Source organism: Pantherophis guttatus, chromosome 1 (genome assembly GCF_059756535.1).
Source record: "Pantherophis guttatus breed Tessera chromosome 1, ASM5975653v1, whole genome shotgun sequence".
NCBI lineage: Eukaryota > Metazoa > Chordata > Lepidosauria > Squamata > Colubridae > Pantherophis > Pantherophis guttatus.
Window position 1 is genome coordinate 119,808,341 of NC_142063.1, and position 22,313 is coordinate 119,830,653.

General features: G+C 43.7%; 1 protein-coding gene across 2 annotated transcripts in view; it reads right to left on the reverse strand.

The window, feature by feature from the left end:
- Positions 1-568: 568 nt before the first annotated feature.
- Positions 569-22,313, reverse strand: part of SLC11A1 (solute carrier family 11 member 1) — a 74,185-nt gene continuing 52,440 nt past the window's right edge. For both annotated transcript variants that reach the window (XM_087881665.1, XM_087881667.1), the window contains 6 exons: positions 20,779-20,877; positions 19,053-19,172; positions 8,043-8,192; positions 4,803-4,876; positions 4,123-4,276; positions 569-2,969 (listed from right to left, as the gene is read on the reverse strand). In XM_087881665.1, coding sequence (XP_087737791.1) covers positions 2,889-2,969; positions 4,123-4,276; positions 4,803-4,876; positions 8,043-8,192; positions 19,053-19,172; positions 20,779-20,877 — 678 coding nt within the window. In that variant the 3' untranslated portion in view covers positions 569-2,888. The remainder of the gene's footprint in view (positions 2,970-4,122; positions 4,277-4,802; positions 4,877-8,042; positions 8,193-19,052; positions 19,173-20,778; positions 20,878-22,313) is intronic.

A 22,313-nucleotide genomic window follows, 5' to 3' on the forward strand; every position in this document is an offset into this window, starting at 1 on the left:
TTGAACATATTTGGAAAATTGAACAAGCTGGCTGAGTACTGTGCTACCACAGTTTGGCAGCCAGGAAGGGCAGGGCCAACCACAAAATGTTGGGATAGCCTTTCTCTCTGTATATAAAGGCTCTCTGTTTGTATGTTGAAGTATGTGGTTTTTTTTTTTTTCTTTTTCTCTGGATATCCTCTTTATTCCCTCTGCTGATTTCTGCCACTTCAGCTTTTCCAGACATTTTTGTTTCTCCTCTGGAATTTATTGAACTCCTTCCTATCTTCCCTCTAACCATTCTCCTGGTCCTCTAAGCATAAACCAAGAGTGATCTAAAAAACGCAAGCATCACTTTGGGGTTAGTTGGCCCACTGTTCATTTTCTTTTCTTTGGGTCTAAACCCAACTGGGGGAATATATGAAGATGAGAATGTTACAAGGCTACCACTCTCTTGGGAAGATATCTAAGAGCTTTGTCTTCATTTCATTGCCAGACCCAGATTTAAGATATGGGAGCTTCATCCTTTTTTTTTTTACATCTAATACTTCTTACAGAACAGTACTTCATGATATACAGAACACACAGCTTTTGCGAAAAATGAAATTCTTATTTAATTTTCAGTTTTCTATGCCTTCTGAGTCACTCCATCTACAGGTAGACTTACAACCGATCATTTAATAAGTGTTTTCAATCATGATAGTCTTGGAAAGAATGCTTTACCGCCTATAAAGTACTTTCGGCCATCATAAAACATTGTGTTGGTATCTCCAAAGTCACATGATAACATTTCGGGCACTTGACTTTTCAAATTTATGACTGGTCACTAAGTGTGATCATATGATCACAATTTACAACCTTCTACAATCTTGGCTTCTCCAGAAAGCCAATGGGGAAGCAACTGAGAAGGTTGCAAGCAGAGAGGATGTTGGATTTGAAGTCCTTTCCCCTGGCATGCTAAGGGATTTTCCCTTCCCCCAAGGCAGGGAGGAGAAATCTTCATGTGCTGGAGGAACAAGCTTCAAATTTGGTGAGAATGAAAACAAATGCCAGTATTTGAGCCTTCCAGTGTCTGCCAGACTTGAGGTCCATTCCTCCAAAGTGACAAGGGATTTGCCCTCTAGAACTCCATTGTTCTTGCAATTGTTCTCCTTGGTGAGGCAGAGAGAGGGTCTGGGCTTTCCCGTCCTGGATGTGATGGGAGACCTGGGTCCTCTTCTCTGCCCCACCATGCACTGGAGGTCTGGGCCTTCTCCCTGGTGTTCTACTTAACAACCTGCACAGATGCTTAACTACCACAACTGGGCAAGTCAGGATTACAGGTCGTTGAGCAAAGTGGTTACATAGCATCTTTAACCACTTTACTCAATGACTTAAGATTCTAGCCTCAATTGTATTCGTAAGTTGAGGACTACCTCTATGTTGTAGTGCCATGGCCGCATAGGAACTTAAACTAAAACACTGATCTGAAAAGGAACTGCTAGAATTGGTGTTTAAGATGAGGAGGAAACTTTGCAATCCAAATTATGTTAATAGCATTCGTTATATAGGCTTTGAGAATCCTATACCTTCTCCAGTCCCTTACACTAAACCATAGTTGTTTTGCTTTGGTTTGGTGTACTGTGTATGTAAGCTCAACATTTGCAATTTGTAAATGCCACATCATGTTATGTCAAAAAACCCATGTCATATTAGTCAATAAACCAGAGTTAAATAAGTCATGGCTTAGCATAATGCGTGAATTCACCTTCCTTACCGGTTTGGAAGTGCACACGCCACACGTGTCACATGTGCACGCAGACCTTCTGCGCATGTGCAAAACCTGCACATGCGCAGAAGGTAAAAAACACATTACTTCCTGGTTAAAACCAGGAAGTAATGACACCCGGGTGGGTGGGCGGAGCTTTGCTCCACCATCACTACCAGATCGCCGAACCATCAGCCAAGATCGCTACCGGATCGGGCAATCTGATCCGATCCGGGAGCATTTCACCCCTGAATGGGTCCCCTTGTTCTAATCAAGACGATTCATTACTCCAGCTGTCATTCCCATTACTGCTTTCATCCTGAGGGCAGAAGTCAAGCAGCAATAGCATGGAGAAGGTAAGGTGAGTTGACTGATCTACAGTGGATCCTTGACTAGAGTGTGGGCTTGTGGAATTGTCAGTTATAGGCTCTGATAGTAGCTTTTAGATTAAAATGGGGGCAAAGAAGGAGTAGCTGCCAGATCCTTCAGTATAAATATTAGGTGCATATTACTTTGAAAGATTTCTCACAGAGTCTCACAGGCCAGAGTAAGACAAAGGACAAAGTCTAAAGTAATGGTGCAAAAGTAGAACCAAAGGGATTCTTCCATTATTCCTTTGTGGCCTCACCAATGGTGGAACCAAACATTCCTGTCTTTATTCCCATTCCTTAAGCTCCTAAACCCACCTCCCCCCAAAAAAGAAATGCTCCCCACCCACTAGTAAAGTGGATGCCTTGATGTTCCACACAAAGCCGATCTGGGTCTGAAGCTGGTAGAAGGTGTGCACATTTGGTCATGAGTATCTAGAAAACTTTATACTTTTCTTTACACTTTTTTTTTCTAACTTGCTACATGTCATCAGGATTAAAAAACAAGAGTGCATCAAGTCTTGAACCCTCTCTGGAAGTTACACCACAGCCATTCCAAGTCTGAAGGTTCTTTAGGAATGCCAGAAATTGTCTCTGGAACTTTTGGCCTGCAAAGCAGGCACTGTGCTTCTGCTGAGTGATCACTACTGATGCTGGAGTCCATCCTTTGCCAACAGAAACTCTGCTTCTGACACCTTTGCTTCCTGGCAGATCCCCAAGAGCAGCTGCTTCCTGTTTTGTTGGGGAACAGTGATGATTCATCAGCTTCCAGTGGTGATGAGTGGGATGTACTATCACTGCAATCCATAACTGAACCGAGTATGGGGCCCACGAGCTAGGAAGGCAGCTCCATGTGAAATGAGACAAGTCCAAATCTGGAATGGTGAGAGATATGACAAAATCCAAGAACAAGTTACATGTATTTGTATAAAATAGTCATATATATGAGATGAGTGGCCATATATGTATATTAAATAAATAAATGGGGGAGAGTTTTGATCATCAAGCCAAATAACCTTATGTTTTCCATCTGTCTGCAATAGTAAGCAAGCTTCAGTGTCCCTGTGTGACTAACCCATTTTTCCTCATAACAATTCTACATTCTTAAGTTTGTCTTCAAGCTTTTGCCCTTCAGATATGTTGGAGTGACCATTCTCAGAATTCTCAGCCAACATGTTTGCCGAAGAGATATGTGTGAGTTCCTTTTCTTTCACAAGGTACTTATTTAAGGGGGTATCGTTCAGTGGTGAAATCCTACCAGTTCGCATTGGTTTGGGTGAACCGGTAGTAAAAAAAAATTATTGGTTGGTTGAAGCAGTATTTCCGATGATCAGCTGTGCCGCGTGATTTAAAATTGCTAGAAAGCAGGAAATCCTGCTTTCTAGTGAATCTAAATCACGCGGCACAGCTGTTTCCCCACCTTGCTGTTCTACTTACCTTCCCAAGCCTCCTTTTTCCGCATGCAGCGCGTGTTTGGTGTGTACTGTGCATGCGTGTACCATGCATGCGTGGGCAGTGAACCAGTGGCAAACCGGGGAGGATTTCACCACTGGTATCGTTTCCCTGGGACCGGTAGATCTGTTCCAGAACTTGTGCTAAACAGCAATTTCCTTAAAAGTGGCATATTGAATTTGGCATAACATGCTATGCTAAAGTCAAACAACATTATATACAGTAGCTTAGCAAGTTATACAATTTCAGGCCATTTTTGTGCCCTCCCCAGAAATGTCATTCTATTGCTTCATAAACACCTATCTTTATATAACATCATTTTTAGTTATGATAAGGAATGGGGGAAGAGAAAGAGCTGAGCTGACTGAATATTCAAGGATAAACTGGCATCGCTATTTCATCACTACGACTAAGGTCACCGATTATCTGCTCTGGAGATTTTGCATTAGGAACAGCTTAATGCAATAGATTCCACAATCTTATCTGTTTGAATAGGTAATCCCTAGAACTGTTAAATCCAATTTGGGGATAAACAACTGATATGGATGATGCCGAATTTGCATACAAGGTTCCTACCAGGTAGCAGACGAAGGCCACGTAAGCGATGAGCACGAATGATATGGCAATGTAGTAGGCCAGATGGTTCAAGCTTATGATGCTTGTCACCACGAAGTATAAATTGATTGCACAGATTAATGCAGTGATCAGGATCATTAGAAATTTTCCAATGCTAAGAAAACGAGAGAGAAAAGCAAGTGGGGGGGAAAAAATACATGGATCGAGGTTATTGAAGCAATTCCATCTCAACCACGTTTTTAGAGCTACATCTGCCAAATCACCTAGAGTGAAAAAGATTAATCTCTGTGGGAAGTAGAAGACTTTTCCTCTTCTTAGAACACTTCATACCTTGATTTCTTTCGTTTTTGTCTTTAAAGAAAAAGAAACCACGCAACCCTCTAAATACTACAATTAGCATAAATAATGCCTACGTGTATTGTGATTTATTATTGCCAAAAAAGGATGGACGTATCCACATAGGTTAAACTTGACATGACAGGGACACCTCCTGAGCATCTCCTATTTATGGAACAACCTAATGAAAAAGCTGTTTATATGGAAGAACAAGCAAGCCTGGCTAAATTGAACTTTGATGGAAGATAGAGATCTGAGTGGTGTGCTTCTGTGACAGTACAAATTTAAGATGGAAATGGTCCTCAGAATCACAAAGGAGTCCCTATCCAAATTGAGCTACTTACATCCCGTTGACAAAATCCTTCATGAGAGGTTCCATGCTGGTGAAGGTGAGAACAGGTATGACCGCAAAAGGTAGCTAGAATTAGATAGGAAAAAAAACAGGTTGAGCATGCAGGCAGGTTTTAAAAGTGAGCACTATGTTTTCTTTCTGTATCCCTTCTCAGAATTTTTTATATGGGCGAACAAGCAACATATTTTTTAAGGGACTACTGACCATTGATTAGTTTATTTATTAGAATCGTTTGCCACCCATCTCTCCTACAGGAATTCTGGGCAGCTTACAAACATTAAAGGCCAATAAACCATGGACACAATAAATGGTCTTAATAATAGTAATAATTTACAATTAAAAAGATGGAGAGGAAAGGAGCAGGATACACACAGTAGGTTGGGAGGAGGTTGGGGTCTTGCCTTAATCTATTAGTCACTTCCAGCATGATGCACCCACAAAGGAGCCCCAGGTTAACTGGTAGAACCAGGTCTTCAGGCTCTTAACAGAAGTCAGAAGGGTGGGTGCGGATCTCACTTTGGGGGGGGGGAGGGGCCATGGGAGAGAAAATTGTCGTCCTGGATCCCACTAGCTGAAATTCCTTGATTGTTGGCGTCTGCACCATGCCCCTTCTGCTGGTATGGGTAAGGCAGACCAGTTCCATTATGGTAAGACGGTTCCTCAGATAGCCTGAACCCATGCTATGAAGGACTGTAAAGGTGATAGTAACCAACACCTTGAATTTCACCCGGAAGCAAAGTTGCAGCCATGCAGTTTGTGGAACAGCAATATAACATGGGCCATTTAAGAGCCCCAAGAACTGTCCTCACCGCCACATTCTGTATCACTTTCAACTGTTCACAGACTCATGATACCATCGTTTCTTGATAGCCTCAGAGGATCTTTAGCAAACTAGCATTACATCATAGCAAGAGTAGACAATGTGCTTTCCAGATATTTTAAAACAGCTTCTATAATTCCTAAACCAAAATTAATGTTGGATTTAATCTAAAAGGCATTTGGGTTATTTATAATTCTAATAGGACTATATAATCATGATGCTGGTTTGTAGTCCATTCCTTATCTGATTAAAAATATCCAAAGCTAGCAGATAAGTGCCAGGCTTCAGCCTGAAAAGCCCTGACTTGTGTTTTTACTGTAACTTGAGCTCTAGCCTTCACCTACAGAATATCGGAAAAAAAACGTTTTTGTTTTATATTCAGGAGTGAAAAATGTGGTGCTTTCCAGATGCTGGACCATCTTCCAGCAGACCTGGTCTGCATGCCAATGGAATGGAATGCTGGGAATTGTAATTCAACAACATTTGCTGGTTGTGGGATGCCCATTCCTGTCACAGCACTTTAGGCATTTGATGAACGTTCTAGAATAACCTTTTTTGAAATATTTTCTTTCATGTCCCTATCAGATAAAGATTGTTCTTGCTATTTTTTTTTTTTTTGCAAATGTGGTTAAATAAACTAGTTTATTGCAAACAGGTCAGCAATGTTTACAGAGGTGGTCCTCAACTTACAACAATTCGCTTAGTGACCATTTGAAGTTACAACGGCACTCAAAAAAGTGACGACTATTTTTCGCACTTATGACCATTGCAGCATCCCCATGGTCACGTGATTTACATTGGGATGCTTGACAACTGACTCAAATTTATGATGGTTGCAGTCAGTCGTGGGTTTCAAAATTGTTTACTACTGGTTCTGTGGGTGTGGCTTGGTGGGCAGGGCATGGCTTGGTGGGTGTGGCAGGGGAAGAATACTGTAAAATCTCCATTCCCACCCTACTCCGGGGGAAGGATACTGCAAAATCCCCATTTCTTCCCGATCAGCTGGGACTTGGAAGACAGAGAATAGATGGGGGTGGGGCCAGTCAGAATTTTTTTTACCAGTTCTCCAAACTACTCAAAATTTCCACTACCGGTTCTCCAGAACTGGTCAAAACCTGCTGAAACCCATCTCTGGTTGCAGTGTCCCAGGGTCATGGGATCACCTTCTGACAAGCAAAGTCAAGGGGGAAATCAAATTCACTTAACAATTCTGTTACTAATTTAACAACTGCAGTGATTCACTTGACAGATGTGGCAAGAAAAGTCATAAAATGGAGCAAAACTCACTTGACAAATTTCTCACTTAGCTACATAAATTTTGGGCTCAATTGTGGTTGTAAATTGAGGGCTATCTGTATTTGCATTTCCACTGGGAGTCTGCATTCACAAAACACGCTTAACCTGGTTATTGAATTAGCTCATTTTCTGCATTGGCACAATAAACTGAACCTTAAACTAAGCAAACAAGCTGGTGCTTCAGAACACATTAAACCACAAAAGCAAACAAATAAAAAACCAATTAAGCATGTTGTACATGCTGTTTAATCTTCGGACCTGGCTAAGCATGTCATGTGAATGTAGATATGGCTATTAAAGCCATTAAAGATAGATATTTTATCTGGCTCTGAATTTGCAGAATTAAAAGAAAAATGTGGGGAGAAAGAAAGATTGGCAGCAAGAGGACAATAGCAGTCATCCCAGATGGACAACCTCTAGGTATGTTGGATTATAAATTCCACCATTACTAGGATAGCCAAGAAAAAAAAGGAAATAATGGGAGTTATAGTCCTAACGTAATCTGACTGAATTTGAGCACATTCCAGAATGGTAGATTTCAACACTCAGAATTCCCCATTTAGATGACACTGCAGAGAATTCTGGGACCTGAAGTCTATATACCTGCAAGATGTCAGATTCAGAAAGTGGTTGTATGGGATTAGAGGATCTTTATGAAAGTCTACAGCTAATCAGATCTTTGAGAATCTGCAGTACAGATAGTCCTTGACTTACAACCACAATTGCAACCAGAATTTCCATTGCTAAGCATGCTGGTGGTTCAGTGAATCACACCCAATTTTACAGCCTTTTCTGCTACGGTTGTCAAGCAAATGTTAAATGAATCATACGGTCCTTAAACAAATCTGGCTTCTCTCATTAACTTTGCTTGTTGGAAGCTGAAAGTCACAAATGTTGATCACATATCCCCGGGATGCTGCAACCATTATAAATACCTGCCAAGTGCCTGGATTTTTATCATGTGACTAAGAAAATGCTGCAATGGTCATAAGTGCAAGGATCAGTCCTAAAGCGCTTTGTTCAGTGCCGTTGTAAATTCCAACTGTTGCTAAATGCAAGTCGAGGACTATCTATATTGTATCTTGAGAGAAGGATGCTACTGGATTACAAACTCACCAAGATGCTCTGGAGTACATTTAGAAGGTCATTGAGGCCTGTTAAGTCTCCTACGTTCCTAAAGGCAGCGACAAAGACAGTGGGAAGAATGGCGAAGGAACGAGTGAAGACCACACGGGCAAAGCGCGACCAGCGCATTTGCAAGAAACCCTGCAGGAAATTAAAAGAGTTTTATAAAGATCTAGCCACACATTGGTAGTCCTTCTTTATTTATCAATCCTCCCCTCTCCCTTGGTCATCTGAAAAAAATCCAAGCTTAACCCAGGGGTGAAATGCTCCCAGTTCGGACCGGATCACCTGATCCGGTAGCGATGGTGGCTGGTGGTTCGGAGAACCGGTAGCAAAAATCCCTGTGCCCCCCCATGCCCAGCTGAGCCGCACGATCATCAGAGACTTTTTTTTTTCACTTTTAAAAGCATTTTTTCTACAACCTCTTCCGATGAAAAAATGCAACCTCTTGGCCGAAGAGGTGGTAAAAAAAATGCTTTGAAAAGTCTGACGATCCCAGCTGAGTTGCCTGATCCTCAGAGAGGCTTTTCAAAGCATTTTTTAAAAAGCCTCTCTGATGATCCCAGCTGAGTTGCCTGATTGGCAGAGGCTTTTCAAAGCATTAGGAAAAATGCTTTGAAAAGTTAAAAAAAAAAAAGTTGGCCACGCCCACCATCACATTACCCCCTCCCCACCAAGCCACGCCCACAGAACCGGTAGTAACAAATTTTACATTTCACCCCTGGTTTAACCTCTTTTGCATAACTTGAGGCTCTCTTGGATAGTGTCACAATAAGAAGGAAAACACTCCTTTAAGTCACAGATACAGCTAAGAACTACTTAAGCCAGTCTCAGCCGTGGGCTGGGGTTGAGATGAAAGCAGCATCACGGGTGCCAAACCGAAAAACGATGCTGCCTGAGCATTTTTAAAAAATCACGATTATGAGTGAGTAGGTGAAGGCCAGTAGAAGGAACAGTAACTTCAAGCACAGTTCATCTCTAACTGAACGGCAATTATTTTGAAAAAAGATTGCAACCTAGTGGTCAATTTAAATTATTGCAAAAAAAAATATATGTTTTTTTAAAAAAAAGCAAAATGTTGAATTATTTGACTATATTTGGAATGTAGAGAGTATGCAAGGGTTATTTTACCGTAGTGGCCATTGCTGGTGACAGAGCATTTCTCAGAGATCAAATTAGTGCTCTAAAAGTACAAGCAATTTGCTAGTTGCCTAAGAAGCAGAAAAGATGAGTATTTCACAAGAGGACTCTTTTGAACCTCTGTTTCAATTTTTTTTTTTAAAAAAATGAAGAAATGGACAGCCTGTTGAATCATACACACGCCCCCATGGAGGAATAGGCTCAGAACAGAACACTGGAAAAGCACCGCTGGCTAGAGGCGGAGAGAACAATCGGAACAATGAGAGAGATTAAACAAGAGTCTTCGTTTCAGTTCTTGATGCTTTTAATAGTCACAAGAATTCACAAGAATAGTCACAAGAAACCCTACAGATGAGGACATTCTCTGTCCTCATCTGTAGATAACTTTCACTTGAAACCACACCTTCCCACATACCACTCTCCTGTCAAAAGAGGATCTTGCATGCTATAAATGCATTGAAATCTATGCAGTATTGAAATGTGGACAGGAATAAAGCTTTGCTTAAATTACCGCTGTTGACCCCAATGGCCATCAGTTATGGGTTCGCCCCAATGGCCATCACTAAGGGTTCACCTGCTTGCCCCAGTGCAGGAACACTTTGCTAATTAGTTAGTTTACTTTAGTTAGTTTACTTTATTGTCATTGCACTTCGTACAACAAAATTAAATGCCATCCAGACTTCCGCTGGCACCGCCGGCACCGCTGCAGCTCCTTTGTGAGCTCCTAACCCCGAGATCTGTAAAACCGCCAAAACAGCGTAAATCAGCCATTTTGGCGGCTGGAACTTCCCCTTCGGGCAAAGGGGGGGAGGTGAGTGCTCAGGTGTATAGAGTAGAGCCCCCCAAAACCTCCAGGATTAATCCTGGAGGTGCAGAGGGTGAGGGCTCCCCAAACGCCTGGAAAGCAGCTCCAGACTCGGGATTCCGTCTCTGACAGAACAAGGCACCGCGACCATCCCTGCGAAACAAGTGATTTCAAGGATCGATTTTTACGCAGGCAGAACAAAACAGGAAAGCTTCTCGCAAGTATTTTTCTTTCCTTTAACTCTGATGAATAATGAGTCCTTTCAGATTCGAGTGAAAGTTTTAAAGAGATCCAAAATGGCGCTGATAGAGAATGGAAGTTTAAGAAGAAAGTGATTGTTAAAGTTTGTTTGCGCTTGTTAAGGTCATTTTCTTATCTGCGCATGCTCGAAGATGGCGGTGCTGGGTGAGCTCCCGGTCTGATGATGGGGGCTATTTGGCCTTTTTGGGGGGTGTAGGGTCGCTAAATCCATCTGCGACCCCGAGCCCCAGTGAGGAGAGCCCCTGCCCAACCTGGGGAGGATTTTTGCTCCCCTTGTGACATCGTGGTTGGAGCGAGGGGATAGCGGTTTGGGAGAGGCCCTGAAGGGTACTGGGGACGCCGAGGATGCCGCGGAGCGCCGCAGGGTTGGTAGCGGCGGCGGCGGCGGCGGCGGCGATGCTGTGAGGCCATCCTGGGTGCTGTGGAACTGCCTGGAGCCCCGCGAAGGTTGTGGCGGCGGTGAGGGCGCCGTAAAACAGCTGAGGGCGCCGAAGAACAGCTGAAGGCACCGAGAAAGCAATGGCGGTGATGGCGGCGGCAGCAGCAGCGGGAACGGCGGTAGCAGCGATGGTGGGAGCAGCTTGGCGTGGCCGCAAAGAGTCATCTAGCTGTGGTCCTTGTTTTCCATCGGAGAAGAGGGGCTGGAGGGGGACGGTGGCTCCGGCGGTGGTGCGAACGGCCGTGGGGCGATGCCCCCCCTCCTCCCCTCCCCCCCCACTCAAAGCAACAGAGCCAAGGCGGTGCTGGCGGTGGAGGCCAGTTGGCGGCACTGGTTGCCCCCCCCATGCATCTGTTATGGTGCTGGGGTGGGGGGTGACACTGGCTCCGGTGCGATGTCTGCCGCAGAATGCTGCAGTGGTAGTTTGCTGAGAGTGGAGAGGAGAAGCCGAAGTGAGGAGGCCTGGACTTATAGATCAGCAGAGGAAGAGATGTTACCCTCCTCTGGGGATATTGTTTCCCCCCCTCCTTCCCCCTGCCTTCCCGCCCCCCCCTTTTTATGGGGGGAGGGGCTTACGAACTACTACGCTCTGGACATTTTGGACCCCCCCCCACTATGTTCCACTCATGCCCTCGCTGGTAGGAGAGACTGAACACCATTTGAAAGAACTGAGAGATTTTTGTATCCCAACGGGGAGGATAGAACATTGTTCCCGTTAACCTCTTGTAACGGGACCGGCCGTCGTGAGAGGATGGTTGGCTATTAGCCTCTGTTGGAGAAAAAGAACATTGGACTTTCTCCCTGTCGTGAGAGGACAGTGGAGTCCAGCTCTACAAATGGACATTTTGTGATCTTTATGTTCAGTTATCCCTTTGGACTATGATAGACCCCCGGACTGGCCTTTTTCCCATCTCTGGTTCGGTTGATGCTCCAAAAAGCCGACCTTCTTGCGCTGCGAGACTCCCCCCTCTCGCAGGCTTGGCCCTCCACATTATCGAGGGCCTATCTTGATGACGGGCTATCTCGTGCCTTTGCGGCCTCTGACCCGATGCCGATCTCAACTGGCTCCTTGGTTCTCTGAGGAGCTGAGAGAGATGAAGCGTCGGAAAAGACGCCTAGAGAGCATTTGGAGGACTAGTCAATCCGATTCTGACCGGACACAGGTGAGGTCTTATATCAAGACCTACCTAGTGGCGATAAAAGCGGCAAAGTCTAACCACTTTTCCGCTCTTATCGCATCTGCAGAGAACCGCCCAGCCGCCTTGTTTAGGGTGACCCACTCCCTCCTCCGGGGGGGAGTGCAGGAAGATCCCTTGCAGGGTCGCGCTGAGGATTTTGTGCAATTCCTGCATGATAAAGTTGCTCGGATTCGGGATGGCTTGGACTCCGACTGGATGAGTCCACGGGAGGAGACGAGGGCAGGTCTTGAGAATGTTACCTGGGAGGAGTTTGATCCTGTGACTCCCGAGGATGTGGACAGGGTTCTGGGTAAGATTAGTGCCGCCACGTGTTTATTGGACCCGTGTCCCTCCTGGTTGGTGCTGGCCTCCCGGGAGGTTACACGAGGCTGGCTCCAGGGGATTATAAGTGCTTCTCTGAGTGAGGGTGCCTTTCCTGCCGCCTTGAAAGAGGCGGTAGTGAGGCCCCTCCTCAAGAAGCCTTCCCTGGACCCGGCTGAATTAGCCAACTATCGTCCAGTCTCCAACCTTCATTTTGTGGCGAAGGTTGTTGAGAGCGTGGTGGCACGACAACTTCCCCGGCACCTGGATGAAGCTATCTATCTGGACCCGTACCAGTCGGGCTTCAGGCAGGGGTACAGCACTGAAACGGCATTGGTCGCATTGGTGGATGATCTCTGGAGGGCTCGGGACAGGGGCTGCTCCTCTGTCCTAGTCCTATTAGACCTCTTGAAGAGCACTCGGAGGCTCCAACTGGTCCAGAATGCGGCCGCGCGGGTGGTTATGGGTGCAACCCGTTGCACCCACGTGACACCCTTCCTGCGCGAGCTGCACTGGCTCCCAGTGGTCTTCCGGGTGCGATTCAAGGTGTTGGTTACCACCTTTAAAGCGCTCCATGGCATAGGACCCGGGTACCTTCGAGACCGACTTCTGCCACCAATAGCCTCCCACCGACCAGTCCGCTCCCACAGAGAGGGTCTCCTCCGGGTGCCATCAGCCAAGTTATGTCGGCTGGCGACACCCAGGGGGAGGGCCTTCTCGGTGGGAGCCCCAGCCCTGTGGAATGAACTGCCCCCCGAAATACGAAAGATTTCCGACCTCCGGGTGTTTCGCTGCGCTCTGAAGACCCTGTTGTTCCGCCAGGCAGGGCTATTAACATAACGTTTTAAATTGGGGTATTTTAAATTTCTGGGATTTTAATTGGAGCCTAATTATTTAATGATTTTAAATTTTAAATTGTTGTCGTGTTTTTTGTGTTTTTAAATAGGCTGTACACCGCCCTGAGTCCTTCGGGAGAAGGGCGGTATAGAAATAAAATTATTTATTTATTTATTTATTCATTATAGCTGTCAGTACTTTGAAGCTTTGCTGAATGAAGTGGGAATTTAAGTTTGCAGCATAAGAAAAGATGGCAGAGGCAAAGATTTTTGAAGAGAATGGAGGTTTCTCAGCACATAATTCAGCAAGTGTACAAACACTGACAGTGGATTTTTTGGAAGCATGGCAAAAATCATTTACGGAAAGACTAGATGAGATCTTTGAGAAGTTTATTACTCAAATTGATAATAAAGTTGCAATGTTGAAAGAGGAGGAAGAAGAAGTAATTCAAGTAAAAGCGCCTGAGGAACATGGAAAGGATGTTTCCCAAATTATGAATAAACTGATGGGCTTGAAGGAGGTTAATCCGGAGATATGGAGAGAGATCTATCCAGAGGTTTTGATGCAGATGAGAGGAAAAGTGCCGGGAGAAGCTTGGATTTTCAAGATATCAAGAAGGATTAGAAATGGAACATTACAATTTCTTTATAAAAATGGACTTTTAATCCTAAATAAAGAGGTGTGTTTCTTAAAAGGAATTACTTTGCGAGCTGCACAGGATTGGAAGATAAAATTACAGTTGAATACACAAAAGCTTGTAAAAATAAAAGATGGTGGAATAAAGCGGAAGAAGAAGGCTCGGAAAAAACCAGGGGGAAATGGAAGTGGAAGAATTTTATTCCTCTTTGTTAGGCAGGATAACATGGTGAATGATTGTATTGGTATTCAAAATTTTTATTAAGGATATATAAATGTGAATTTTTATAATTGTATTGGTATTCCAGACATGATTAATTTTTATTAAGGATATGATAAAAAAGAAACTTTCTTTTGGATATTAAGTTTAAGGTTATAGATTTCTCAATATATTTTCAAGGGCTTTAAGTTGTATATTTTGTTTTACATTAATGTTATTCTGTGGAGGAACAAGTTGGTTTTGTTTATTGTTGAATTAATTGGGATTAACTACCTTTAAGCAAGAAAAGTTATATTTTGTTTTGAACAAGGAGAGTTAAAGTACAAGTGATAGATAAATCTATAGATAGTTAGTTTGTGGGGTCTTTTATTAAGGTTTCTTAAATGTTTTTACCCTGTATTTGTTCTGGGAAGTCCGAGGAGGGGGTTGGGGGTTGGGATAGGAGCGGGGGGGGGGGAGAAATTAAAATATATATATATATATATGATTGATTTTTTGTTTATGATGTATGCTGACCATGAAATAAAATTTGTTTTTTTTAAAAAAAAAATTAAATGCCATCTTCAGTGTACATTATAACTATAAAAATAAAACACAAACACACATCCTTCGCATTCTCTACAATTGAATTGAAACCCCTGATATTGCATTAATATTGTTCTATACAGTAGAACTCAATATAGTCACTGCTCTGGGATAGAAGCTGTTTTTCAGCCTATTTCTCCTTGTTTTTATTATCCTGTACCGTCTTCCAGATGGTAATAGTTCAAAAAAAAGGTGCCCAGGATGCAATGGAGCTTTAAGAATATTTTGAACTTTCTTAAGGCAGCAGGAGCTATAAAGCTCTTCCAAAGAGGGGAGACGGCAGCCAATGATCCTCTGGGCAATGACATTAACTCTCTGGAGTGCTGTCCTATCTGCCACTGTGCAATTGGCAAACCATACACAGGTACAGTAAGTTAAAATACTCTCTATGGGGCAGAGGTAGAAGGTCACCAGCAGTTTTTCATTCTGTAGTTGTTTCCTGAGAAGTCTCAGGTAGTGTAATCTCTGTTGGGCCCTTTTGACCAGTGCTGCAATGTGAGCGCCCCAGGTCAGGTCCTCTTTTATGATAATACCCAGAAACTTAAAACTAGCCACTTGCTCCACTCGGTCTCCATTGATAAGCAAGGGCTGGATGTCTGATCTATTCCTTCTATAATTATTATAATTATAATTATTTCCTGAGGACATGAACGCACAACATTATATTCCACCCGTCCTTGCTCCACATGTATGGCAACCTCACTCCATCTTCCCTTGTTCTACTTCAAAAGTGAAGTTTTCCAACTTCTGCTGGCACAAGCTGCACTGCGGCGAATCCCTTCTGAGGTAAATTTGGGAGGAGGGGGACTGTCCTGCTCCTGTTGATTCCTGATTGCTGGTCACTGATTTCAAGGCCATTTCTGACTAGACAAAGCCATCTCCCCCACTTCTCTTGGCAACCATGAGCAGAAGTAAAGCAAGAGGTAAGGATGGAAATCTGGTCTTTGAGGTGCCAATTCTCTAGGCCCAAAAAGACCCACTTCCCCCTACAGAAGGGAACAAGGCTGGAATCAAGCCTTCTGTCAGTTTTCCAGTGTCCAGAGGATCAGGAAACTGGCAGCAAGGAGACATTACCCCAGAGTCCCAGACACTTCTCACCATTCATGGTGGAGAAGGAGTTATTGATATTTTATACTGTATATCTCCCACCCTGTGGCTTAGGTCCTCCAGCATCCAAGCTGCAGGTGAGTGGGTGGACGGGCAACTTCACTGGAAGGCTACTGGCTGCCAAACTGGATCCACCCCACTTTTTTCCTCCCCTGCAGGGAAATCGGCTCTTCCTGAATTTCCCTTTCTTCCCTTCAGGGGGAAAGACAGAAATGGAAGAAAAAAACATCCACCTGTTGCCAATTCTTTGAGCCCAGAGCAGTCAGATTGCAGCCCAGACAGCAGAAGACCAGTTACTGGCACCCAAAGAGGTTTTTCCTGCTTCCCCTTTTCTTCCTCCCACTTCTCACGCAGATAGAACTCCTAGTCTTTTTCACTGTTCAGCAGATGAGTGAGTGGAAATATGATCAGCTCTTCTTTAAGGTGGCAGATGTCTATGGAGATTCTCAGTCATCCAGATCACGGTTGTCCCAAAGGTGCTTTTTTCCCCCCAAGAGGCAACTGGACTTTTTGGTTTTTCTTTGAAGACGTTTCGCTTCTTATTCCAAGAAGCTTCTTCGTCTCAGAGCTGAAGAAGCTTCTTGGATGAGAAGTGAAAGGTCTTCAAAGAAAAACCAGAAAGTCCAGTTGCCTCTTGAAAAAGCACCTTTGGGTTAAGGGGGCAGAGTTTTCTGCTGGCTCCCACCCTGCATAGAAGCAGTTGGAGTTGCCACATGGAAGAGCCATACAAATGGAGTGATCCCACTTCACCTATGGAAGCTTAGTTGACAAGCCACTATCTCTCAGCTCAGCCTGTTCCCCACTCCCCATTTGTTCTGGGAAAAAGAGAAGAGGTATATTCTATGCATACCTTCTCTTTCTGGAGAAAAGGTAAGTACAGGTAGTCCTCAACTTACAACAGTTCATTTAGTGACCGTTCGAAGTTACAACGGCACTGAAAAAAACTGACTTGTGACCACTTTTCACAACTTAAAACCATTGCAGCATCCCCATGGTCATGTGATCAAAATGCAGATGCTTGGCAACTGACTCATGACGGTTGCAGTGTCCCGGAGTCATGTGATCCCCGTAAAATGGGGCAAAGCTCACTTAACAAATGTCTCAGAAATTTTGGCTCAGTTGTGGTCGTAAGTCGAGGACTATCTGTGTAAATCTAACAAATAAAGATCTCTTTCTCAGTGACCTTTGGCTAATCTATTTCTAAACTGGGTTGGGGCCTTGCTTGCATTCTCAGGCCATCCCAGCTGGGGATGAAAGCCCCGGGGCCCAAAATAACTGAAGCAAAAGATTGGGGAAGACCATCTTAAAATTAGGCCCAGAGCATCCTGTAGCCTGGGACAGCATGTGAATCAAATTAGGGGATCAGATAAGTGTGCACAAACAGTATGTTTGTGTGGGTGTAATACAGCATAAGAATGATTTTGGGAGGGAGCCCATTTTAAAGATTTTATCCAGAGGAAACTTATCCAGTGTTAATCATGATAAAGCTTACACAGAACATATGCTTCCCAATGCTGGTTGTTATGGAGTCAAGTGGAAGAATGTTGCATTCCTCCTCCTTCATTTACAAGGTTTCTGGAGACATTTGGTGGACTCCTGTGGAACACAAAGTTGCTTTGAGCCATCTGGTCACTTCTGAATAGCAGACTAGCAATCATTAGACCATAGATGGCAGCATTGCAATTTCTTGTAGTCCCGGTTTGGCCCAAGTCCCATTAAATGTCTTCAGCTAGCTTTAATTGGGATTATACCATGGAGGCTAATAAGCTATAGTTGGCCTGTCTTGGAAAGAGGCACATTTTAACCAACTGCCTTTAATGATTTATAGATATATTTTCATTGCTTTTCTAGATTTTTTGAAGATGCAACAGACGCCATCTAAAAAAACTAACACCTATAACAAAATTTCTCTGACCAAGTACAAGCTGTGGTCTAACCTCACCTCCAAAAAACATCTTCATCTAACAGTGGAAACAAATAAAAGCAAAGAAAGACTTAGACTGTAAGCAGGAAAACACATTCTGTGCCTGCACAACAGACTGTTTTTCTGTATCTTCCTGCATGAAAATATAACATCATCAAACGGCCCTGGAACCGAATTCAGAGGAGAAGTGGCTCATGTTAAGCCCTTAAATACGGGTCCAGCAGTAGTCTTGGTCTGCTGCTGTGGTGTCAATCATACTGCACTTCCACTCAGTAATTTTTTTGCCATTGTGCATTCAATCTACCCCTGCGTGTTAATTTTCTCCAATACTTATAATGTAGCTTTGTTGTGGAGAATTGTGGGAAATTAAAATGATAGTTAGGCAAGTTATGTGGGAATGGCTCGAATGCTATTACCTGTGACTATATACAAATAACAGGTGGAGGAGGGGGTTCTCCTTACTGAATCGGAGTTTAATGAGTTTCAAATCCCCAACATCAATTCTGCACATCCACCTGTCAAAACTTGTTTCATCTTTGCCCATGAAAGCACTTTGATATGACTTGTCTAGGCAAAGCAGAGCACTGGATTAGTCATCCAAAAAACTGCTAGCATTGATGGTAGATTATTTCACACTGGCTAGTGATATCCCGAAAGGGGGAAGCGAAAGAAAGCTATAGGTCTTAATTAATAGTTTTGCTTGATATGCCTAGCAAACCCAAAATTCAGGACACCACTTTAGGTAGCAAGACAGAACAGAGAGCATTGGGGCAGGAAAAAGAAACAGTGGTAATATGGAAAGAAAATCTTTAGACCAATAGTTTTCAACCACCTCAAGGATAGCATATGAACTGTGCCATGGGAAAAAGATATTCTAACAGGATAAAAGTCTGGACTTAAAAGGACATATGGAGCTGAAAATATCATGGGAGAAAATATGAGAAGAGGGAGTATTTCACCTGCGGGAGAGGTCAGAAAAGATGATGAGATAAATGGGAATATTGGAATTTCAGCAGCTATTAATAATATGAAATAATAGCAATCAGAAACAGTATATGAATCAGGAAACATCTGGTTTCACACGTATTTTGACAAAGGCCTATCAAGACATACTGATATCATTATGTGTGGGGGATATATGTAAGGAAAGGAAGAAAGACAAAGTCTAGAATTTTGAGATTTCTTTCCTTCGTTTGCATTTTGTAACTTAAAAGCAAAGAAAACTGTAGTTATATTGCCTTATATTTAATAAGGCTTTTATATCTATTTTAGAGGCAGGCAGGCATCATTATCTCATCCTTTGCCAGTGTTGAATGTCAGCCCTCCCAGCTCCCTGCTCCCCAATTTACTATACATCTTCAGCAGTGGTGGGTTGCCCTCGGTTCAGACCAGTTCTATAGAACTGGTAGTAAAACTGGAGGGAGGCTCCGCCCACTGACCCTGATGTCATCAGAATGCTTCTCCGCATGCGCAGAAGAGTGCGGCCCCGTTGCGAACCAGTAGTAAAGGTATGTAGAACCCACCCCTGATCTCCAGGTATTTTCTCACCTCCATAACAAACTGTCCTGCATAGGTTCCTGTCATGGTTGAACTTTGACCTGCTGCAAGAATTCCAACAGCCCAGATATAGAGAGCAATGGACCCAAAGTAGCATCCCAGGATAATTCCCTGCATAGAAAAAGGCAAACATTCCTGGCTTGTATTCCACAATGCACATGCTCATTGTATTATATAAAAATGCATTAAATCATTTTGACTTCATCCTGCAAAGGTCCACACAGCTGCTCACCATCTCATTTGTCCAAGCCTAACATTATAATGACAAAAGCAACAACCTAAAGAACTAAAAATAGAAATTAATTAGATAACTCTAATTAAAGTGAAAATGATGGAGTGCAGGAGAGGGAATTTTAAATCAATCACAAGGCTTCCAGATAAGGAAATTTAAACAGCTGTAGAAGTGACAACCATGGGCCTTAGACCTCCTCTCCCTATTGTTTAATATCTTCAAGAACCTGCTAGGAGAGGCCATCTATTTAAATGCGTATCTCAACCCTTGGTTAGAAAGACAATGTAGTGGGATTTGATATATTTGGGGAAGGTGGGGAGGTACAACTCCAGCAAGATGGAGTGACTTGCAGAATCAGAGTTGAAAGCCAACTGATTCTACAAACAGCTGAACATCTGTAACTCTAGATGGGGCTCTAGTCCCTGAGAAAAAGTTGGCTCAAAATCTGGGGGCACTTCTGAATACCAGGTGGGGAGGCCATGGCTAGAAAGCCCTTTGTGGGATTACATTTTATATGCCAGTTAAAACCATTTCTGGAAAAAAGGAAGCTTTGTTAATGATTGCTCATGCCCTTGTCAACGCATGCCTGGACTACAATGCAAATCAACCGTTGCACACCAATTGGAAGCTTCAGCTGGCTCAGCATGTAGTGACAAAGTAATTATGGACATTCCTAGATTTGCCCATAAAACATGGGAGCTGCATTACTTGTGAGTTGCTTCTCAGTACAAGTCCTTGGGAGAATAGAAGCAGTTGAGCGTTCATCTGCAGCAGGGATGTCAACTCAAGGCCCGCAGGCCACATCTGGCCCGCGGAGTGCTTAGATGTGGCTCATGGGGTCACCCTGAAAACAGCAAAGGTCCAGCCCGTGGTGCCTCTGCCAGTGAAAATGGAGCTCAGGAGGGCCACACGCAGCCTATCTGAGCTCTGTTTTCGGCTGCAACAGCCTCTGCAACCCTCTGTCAGCAAAAACAGAGCTCAGGAGAGTCGCACTTTCTCTGGCAGAGCGCTTGGGCCACCACAGGTGCCCCCAACATGAGTGATGTTGAGCTGGCCCCACCCACCCTGGCCATGCCCCCCTGAGTTCAAACACAACCCTGATGTGGCCCTCAATGAAATCAAGTTTGACACCATGATCTGGAGATTCTATGCTGTTCATAGCCTGAGTGGCGCAGCAGACTAATGCTACTGTTAAAGGTAGTGTTTAGCTTCCAGCTGCCTGCAATTATTGCGAGTTCAATTCTCACCAGGCTCAAGGTTGACTCAGCCTTCCATCCTTTCTAAGGTAGGTAAAATGAGGACCCGGTTTGTGGGGGCAATAAGCTGACTTTGTATAAATATACAAAAAGTATGAAGGCTATTGATTAACGCCTTGTAAGCCGCCCTGAGTCTCCGAAGAAGGGCGGCATATAAATCAAAAAGAAAAAAATCTGTTTTGTATTGCTACCAATTTGGTTGATAGCCGTCATTTTGCTGGATACTTACCCCTTGGAAAATATCCACAGTCACAGTCTCATTATTTTCAGGAAAGTTGGGGAAAATGCTCTGATTCAAGAATAAGCTCTGATTGGCACAGACATCATGCTGGGTTATATAAGACAAAAGAAAAAACCAAAACCGTTTCATTAGAAATCAGAAACAGGCCTATTACAGGCACCTTGGAACAGCAAATTCCTGCACTCTTTGCTCTGCCATAAAAAGACCAGCCTGCTATTTGAGAAATTGTAGGATAACTCTACCTTAAAATCTCTTTAGTGCTATTAATCTCTTCCAATGTTCCTTGTCATCCCCTTTTGTATCTCTGTGTGTCTGTGTAAACTTTCTAGAACAAATTACAACTCTCACACAAATAGGTGGGATCCGCAGGTCTGTTCTTATGTATCATTCGTACCCCTTTTTTTCTAGCCTTTGTTGCCTATAATGGCCAGCTTCCACTATTTAATGGTAGGAACACTTCTTTTAAATAACAACGTTCTAAAAATCTGCCTCAGTTTTCTTCCTTCTTACGCAAGAAGGAAGTTACTGGTAACTTTACCAGTAACTGGTAAAGTTACTTTACCAGTTGTGAAGTAACTTTACCAGTTACTTCACAACTGGTAAAGGGAAGCTTTTACTGCATTGGTTTGCACGAATGGGTTCCTGTTTCTGTGACTCCCAGTCATTGAAATATCACTGTTACATACTATAGGACCGTGATGGCGGCCAAACAATGTCGACTGGCGGCCCCCAGCGGGAGAGCCTTCTCTGTGGGGGCACCTACTATCTGGAATGAGCTCCCCCCCCCGGAGATACGGAGGATCCCGGATCTGCGCACCTTCTGTCGCGCTCTCAAGACTTTTTTATTCCATCAAGCCGGCCTGGCCTAAATCTTTCCCCTTTAAAATGTAAATTTTAATTTGTTTTTTAAATTATTGGGTGTTTTAAATTTGTCTCGGCCAAATTGTTTAATTCGGTTTTATTCTGTTTTTAAATTTTGTATTTATGTGTTTTATTCTGTGGCTGTTCACCGCCCTGAGTCCTTCGGGAGTAGGGTGGTATACAAATCCAATAAATGAAAATGAAATGAATGAAATGATGGCGAACCTATGGCATGCGGAGCCATATCTGTGGGCACGCAAGCGTTGCCCTAGCTCAGCTCCAGCATGCACGCACGCACCGGCCAGCTGATTTTCGGGCCTTTCAGGCCCACTGGAAGTCAGGAAACGTGCCTCTGGAGCCTGGGGAGGGTGAAAAACGGGCCAACCGGGCCTACTGGTAACCTTTTTGCCATCATGTGCCAAAAGTGGGGGGAATGCGGGCATTGAATTATGGGTGTGGGCACGCTCACGCGCAACCCCCCCGTGCTCCCCCCGCTTTTGGCACACAACGGCAAAAAAGGTTAGCCATCACTGCTATAGGACATTCTACCAGATGGGCTAGGATAGGTAAATAGGACGAGGATGGCCAATTTCTATTTGGCTGAAGGAATAACTCACTCTCTTTTTACCTCTAATCTTTCTTAGAGAAGCAGAAAAAACAAG